Source organism: Homalodisca vitripennis, chromosome 4, assembly GCF_021130785.1.
Source record: "Homalodisca vitripennis isolate AUS2020 chromosome 4, UT_GWSS_2.1, whole genome shotgun sequence".
In the NCBI taxonomy this organism is placed as follows: Eukaryota; Metazoa; Arthropoda; class Insecta; order Hemiptera; family Cicadellidae; genus Homalodisca; species Homalodisca vitripennis.
In genome coordinates, this window is record NC_060210.1 from 195,866,551 (window position 1) to 195,873,226 (window position 6,676).

At 34.3% G+C, this 6,676-nt stretch overlaps 1 protein-coding gene across 1 annotated transcript in view; it reads left to right on the forward strand.

Moving 5' to 3' along the window:
- The window catches only part of LOC124361352 (polycystic kidney disease protein 1-like 2), a 35,263-nt gene extending 28,802 nt beyond the window's left edge, over positions 1 to 6,461 (forward strand). The window contains exons 11-14 of the mRNA XM_046815402.1: positions 72 to 161; positions 2,506 to 2,691; positions 4,605 to 4,834; positions 5,570 to 6,461. Coding sequence (XP_046671358.1) covers positions 72 to 161; positions 2,506 to 2,691; positions 4,605 to 4,834; positions 5,570 to 6,364 — 1,301 coding nt within the window. The 3' untranslated portion in view covers positions 6,365 to 6,461. The remainder of the gene's footprint in view (positions 1 to 71; positions 162 to 2,505; positions 2,692 to 4,604; positions 4,835 to 5,569) is intronic.
- Positions 6,462 to 6,676: the final 215 nt, after the last annotated feature.

The window sequence follows — 6,676 nt, forward strand, 5'->3', positions numbered from 1 at the left end:
ATCAAATATGTGTAATTTTATGCTTAATAAAAATTTATTGTTATTATTTTTTAAATATTTAACTCTTTTAGATAAAATGTATGCAAGGAAAGACTGGAGCAGCGACTTTATATCGAGGTTGATAGGAATCCCTCGTATACGTCAATTACGCGTTAAGCCAGGTAATTATTATAATTATTTTTAGTTTACTATTTGTGAGAAGAAAACGATAAAATGTAATAATAATAAAAAAGTATCTTTATTTTATAAAGTAACTAGCGGGCCCGGCGCGCTTTGCTGCGCATTTCAATAATTTTTTGCAAAAGTTGCCCGCGGCTTCGCACGCAATTTCCCGTTGAAAACAGTACACTATATTCACTTATTCTTTTTCTATCACATTCTAAACATTGCTGAGATAATTGATAGTCGTTCCATCGTGAGCCTCTTGGGCGTATTATGAAGGTATGTACCATATTCCTGCCTCTATCTAGCTGTTACCCACGGCTTCGCACGCAAATCTTAAGAACCGAAGTCCTTATATTACTTAGTAAATTTTTTTTTTTTACTATAATAAATTTTAGATTAAATTAGTTATATCTCCGATGCCACGATTGAGCTTGCTTTGTTGTCTCGATCGAGAGAATATGTACACACGGAGTTTTGAGAACCATACTTCTGTCAAAAAAAACAACTAAGGTTGATTTTATAACATTCTTTATATTTGTAGCCAACGTAAGATAGTAATTATGATATCTGCATTACTCTTCTGATCAAGCATGAGCATGGTTTATATTAAATAAATATTGCAGTTAAAGGTGAATTTTTACGTCAAATTTGAATTGTATTATCTGGATAGTAAAGTCTATGTTTAACAGTGATTGCAAAAACAGTTTAAACAAAATTTGTCGTTTCTCTTAAGCTTACTCTATGCTTTAAAACTATAAGTGTAATATATGTTTACAAAGAACAGCTGATTAAAAATTTGAAAAGACGTTAACATATGTTTGCTGCAATGCATTTCTTATGGGTATTTCTGTAACCAGTGGGGCGGAATCCTGAATCGGGAAAGGGATGGGCATAGCTTATAAACCTTCTCCGTGGAAAAATACATATACGTACAAATTTTCATCATGATCGGTCCAATAGTTCACGATTCCATAAAGGACAAACATACAAACATTCATTTTTTTTATATATATAGATAGAAGAAGGCAAGATAACACTCGCAAATGTTTGACAGAGCAAAACAGATGAAGAAGGGCAAGATATGGAATGAAAATATGAATGTTTCACTTTATAAATAGTTTTTATACATTTTTAAGTGTGTTCACACAAGAATTACTTAATATATTTCTTAAATAATTTTAGTGTGCATGAACCCGACTACTGACAGTGATGTAAATAATACATCACCTTTAAAATAAATCATAGAAATAACTAATACAAACATTGCAAATTTTTATAAATCATTTTTATATGTATTTTTGAAATGGTAAGGGTTGGTTTCTCATCAGTAAGAAGAAGTGAAAAATGTCAATGCTACTTTTAATTATATTTTAGTAATCATAAATACTAGAAAAGTTACACATACTCGTATATTGCGGAAATACAGACTTCTTATAAACTGAAGACAAACGAGATCATTTTTGTTATTCGAAAGCTTAGTTTTTAGTTATTCGAGCCCTAGTATGTTTTGTGTTGTTCCTAATCCTAATGTGTAGGTCGAATCACTACTATCACTTTATAATACAAGAGAAGCTTGAGTTCTTCTGCAGGAGTTGTATTCCTTTAGTGTACACTCAGGGTTTGGTAGGATGCAAAGCTCGTTCTTAAACGTCCTGTGATACACATACACACATATTGTGAAAATAAAACTAAGTGTCTTAGGACAAATTTTATGAGAAACTTTTCACTTACTTTTTACATAAGTATTCAAAATATTTTGATTGATTTTCTGTGAACTCGTTGATGTGTGTGATTGTGATCGTAATCGACAAAGATGGGCAACTATTCAGAAAATCTTTCTAGAGTGCAGTTACAATAATTTAATCAAAATAATGATGATTGCATCAGCAATAAAGGTTTTTTAAAACACACATTGGAACAATTTTAGTATAAAAGCTTTACAGACGTTATTCCCAAGCGAGGAAACTCGTCTCTCACCGACTCATTCCTATTTAGACCTAATGTTAGACTTACATTACCTTTTGTAAAGAAAGTATTTATATTGAATTTTGAAGTAGCTCTATGGATGCATAGTCCGAAAGAAATTACTAATTACAAATATTGGATTACGACCAGCCAGATCCCGTGGGAATGACGTGGACACAGTGTTGCTAATATACAAATGAAGTGTCATGCAAAATTCCAAGTCTGTAAGTCAAATTAGTTTTGGACAGACAGATATAGAGACAGGCAGACAGAGCTTCCAGCCCCACAAGTGACAGGCTTCGCTGGCGCTCAGCCAAGAAGCATCTTATTATACACCTTGAGACAGTCTGTTCTAACTATCCTACCATATTCCAGAGTGTGAGGTAAATGAATTGATGAAACCAATGGTGCCGTATTGTACACTTCCTTGGAGCATATTGAACTCAGACAATGATGACTACGGTATTCGTTGGCGCCAAGCGACCTTCCAAGACCTTCAGCGCTACTTCACCTACTGGAGGTACACATCTGACTCGAACTCGTCTGTGTTCTCATTGCCTGGTAAGTATAGTTATTTACATGTTTCCAAACACTTCCGAATAACTAGGCCCTTGGTTTCAAGAGTTCTTTACATGCCGTCGCGGTGAGGAGAACCATACGATGATGGCTAACAGGCTCTTAACAACTCACCACAATCTGCAGGGTTTAAAACCTAAAACTGAGGGTGTACTCTGCTTCTACAGTCGCGATTGAATCAAGTGGGCAGAAAATCTCCTAATCAGTCACTTAATTGACTTTTTCATTTACTGCTCTGAAAACGTGGAGATGGTTCTGCAACTTTGTCACTTTTAGGCTCATGAAATAGGACCAGTTAGGACACTGGTATTTCATCTGGGGACATACCAGATATCCAAAAATTATACTAAGGTCTAGTGTTTAGAATCGCAAACGTTTCATAACGCATATCCTAATTAAAGTGATATTTCCGGAATTTGTGTAGAGAACAAAGTGTGTAAGTGTGTCTTGCCTTTCCACCTCTACATTGAAATTTTGAGCAGCCAGCTAATGAATGCGATTCAGATTTTTTAACCGGACCCTAAACTGTACCACATTAACTTGAAGGCTACGTTTTATTTTTCTTGCCATCAGAGATACGCATACATACAAAATGCTTTCAAAGTATAAATAAATATTTAGTAAAATACTATAATATCGTTAAAACAGACCTGGCTTAATCTTCTTTTGGCGGTTTTACATAAAAAAATACAATATTTGTTATTGTTCGGAGTTCATAAATTTAGCGACTCACAAATGAAACGGGAACATGTCCACTAGTTGCTCCAACAAACATCGAGTTTTGCTCATCATGAGTTGAGCTCAATCAAGAATTTAATTTCGAATAACAAATTCCTCCTTGTTAAAAACATTTGAACTTGTATTTTAAAGAGTTTGGTTCAGACCTCACGAATGACGACTGTTAATGTAAATCAACGTGATCAAACATTTAATGTTGGAATAGAATTTATGTTCCTCGCCTTCCTTCAGTCAGTCCGCCATTCGATCGTGCCACTGTATGTTTTAGACTAAGGTGCATTTGTTGACGAGAAAGTGTCATCACTTAGCATAAATATTTATATACTGGGTGCTATTTAACTCCTCATCCAGTTAGGGGGCTTGAGGCGTAGATTTCTTAGGCATTCGCACAGATGCACCGGACAGAAATCAAAATAATCGGTTTAATTCTCAGAAGTAGAGATCCTCTAAATTTGGGTTGTACAAGTAATACATAGTAGAAAGGATACACGTTGGTGTTATGTTCAAACTAAAAACGTGGCAATCAACTTTATAACAGCTGTCTGAAATTCGTGTAAGTCCTTACAGGAAGATTTTACATGTGTGAGAGAGACAGGAGAGGGTGAGGACGTTAGGAACCCATCCCCTTCCGTGCACACTGCGTACGGTATACCCTCACATGGTTCTTATATCAAATCATTATAATTATAATTAATGTAAGCTATAACAATTATTTAGAACTGCAATGTAGCACCGCTATGGTTTGCAGGTTGTGTTAGAATAGTTTTAATGGTGACAGCAGTTAAGATGTACACATAAGTGGCCACTTTTTGATCTTTGTCATGGATTTGCCCACTTGAGCCACTTGTAGACTGCATAGATTGTACTTTTCTACCACTTATGTTGTGTAGTAATAATTTCATTTATTTTTCCACTAGCATATAAAAAACTAGTATTATTAGACCCCGCTGACAAGTTCTAACTTAGCGGGGTGAAATGCATGTATGTTTGGTGAATAAATTAATTCTATTCTAAACAACTTAATACAAATTTCTGTTGTATTAGTAACTATTGTATTTTAAGTACAGTGCATTAGTGCAACACATGATGCAGTACATTATGTTAAACACGGTGTATGAATAACTACCGTACTCATATTGTAATGGTAACGTACGTTTCAGGGAAGACGGGCAACGTTTACTCTGCCAGTGGTTATATCGCCGATCTCGGTACAAACAGAGAGAATACTGAGAGAATCCTGCAAGATTTAAACACCTGGAATTGGCTGGATCCACACACCAGGGTTGCTTTTGTGGAATTCACTTTATACAATGTCAACAATCACTTGTTTACTCAAATTACGCTTATAGTAGAGCACTTGCCGAATGGGGTTTTCCTGTATGTTCAAAATGTAAGTGTACATAATCTCCTCCATTGGGTAAAAATAAAAGAATTGTGATCGAAATTTGAAAATGAAACTTCCATAACTCCCATGTAAAAACATAATATATCTTTACAGTGATTCATATATTAAAATAAAATGTTTATCCATCAATAGCCATTTGTTTCGAACAAAGCAAAATTAAATATACTATAATGTAAGACTATAGTACGATACTATACTACGATCCGTTTGATGAGTCAAAAATCAATTAATGCGTTTTGAAAATTAAGTTGAGGTATTAGAAATGTATTATAGCCAGGTACAGAGATTACACCCTTTAATTCAGATTATATAGAGTACGACACTTTAGGTGTGAGTATTTGTGAATACTATTGTGTCCATATTACCAAACTGATCTGTTACAGGTTAAGGTTAACCTTATAGCAGTATTCAAATTATATTCTCGTTGCATTTAATATTCGTCGGCCATATGTGGTAAAAGTTGTTATAGTATTTTTACTATTACTATTTAAAATACATAAGTAACCAAACAATAAATTGATTTGATCTGAATTTTAAAGTATCTTTCAAGTATGGCCTCTATATTTCTTATCAGGGTAAACTCTGTGTACAGGTATAATATCATAGAATTGATAGGAATAAGAAGTCTAAATTTCTAGACTATATAAGGGAATTAAGATTAGTGCGTACAGCTACATTTGTTGTACCTTAAAGTTACATATTGTGTGTTCTTTTTTTCAGGCGGACTCAGTTCACATCAGGGAGGAAATCAGTTTGTGGAACACCGCCTACATTATCTTCAATATAATGTTATTGATACGAATTTTATACAAAATCAACCGGAACGGGCTTCTGAATTTCTTTTCTTCCTTTCTGAACATTTACGAGACAGTTGTCATTATTGTAGGCATACTAAGCATTACTGCTTACATTATCCACTTAAAGGAATCGTCATATTACGTGGAAGAATTCCAGCGAAAAGGAACCGACACATTTTTTCACTTCAAAGAGGTTATCGGTTATTTCTTTTTGACAAAAAACCTTCTATGTGTCTTATTTTGTTTGCTAATTTTTCGTCTTTTTGTAAATTGGCACTTCGGCCGTATGTTTGTTTCCTTTTACTTTACAGCCATTCTCTCCAAACGCTGGATTACTATTTTGATTCTTGTGTTCCTGTGTATGTTTTTCGTCTTTTGGAGAATGATTGGGTACACCATAAGTACAACTATTTTTTCAGACTATAAATCTCTGATAATTCATCCTCAAAGCTACAGCGCCATCCACAAACCATTCTCTTCGACAAGGGCTGAAATATTTCTCTGGATACTTTTTGTTCTGGTTCTCGGTTTAGAAGTTTTTTGCTTTGTACTTTTCGTTTACTACTACAAACTTGCCAAGAATCACAGGCTGGACCCGATGGACTACTTTAATTACATCACGTTTCTCTTTGAGGAATTCAAACGCATGTGCAGAAGAAAGAAGAGGCGCAACGAAAAATCTACACGGCGTGCTATGAATAAACCCATAACCGTTTGAGTTACACTTTTTGCTACATTCGTATTGTTTTTTTGTGTTTTTCTTATTATAAAAAAAATGTTTGTTTACTTCATGTAATAAATGAAAACCTAATTCACTATATCGGGGGTTTCTTACTGAATAATGAGTTAGCACATATACTATCTAATCAATATAATCTCTACGTTATGTTAATTAAGTAATGTTCAAATCCTCTACGAGGTGAAAATACGTTTTATTATAATATGTCATTTTAATTACTGAACAGACGCGGTAGTGAATATGTTTATTGCAATGTTCAATATGAGGTAGAAGGTATGTGCGCGGAGATTG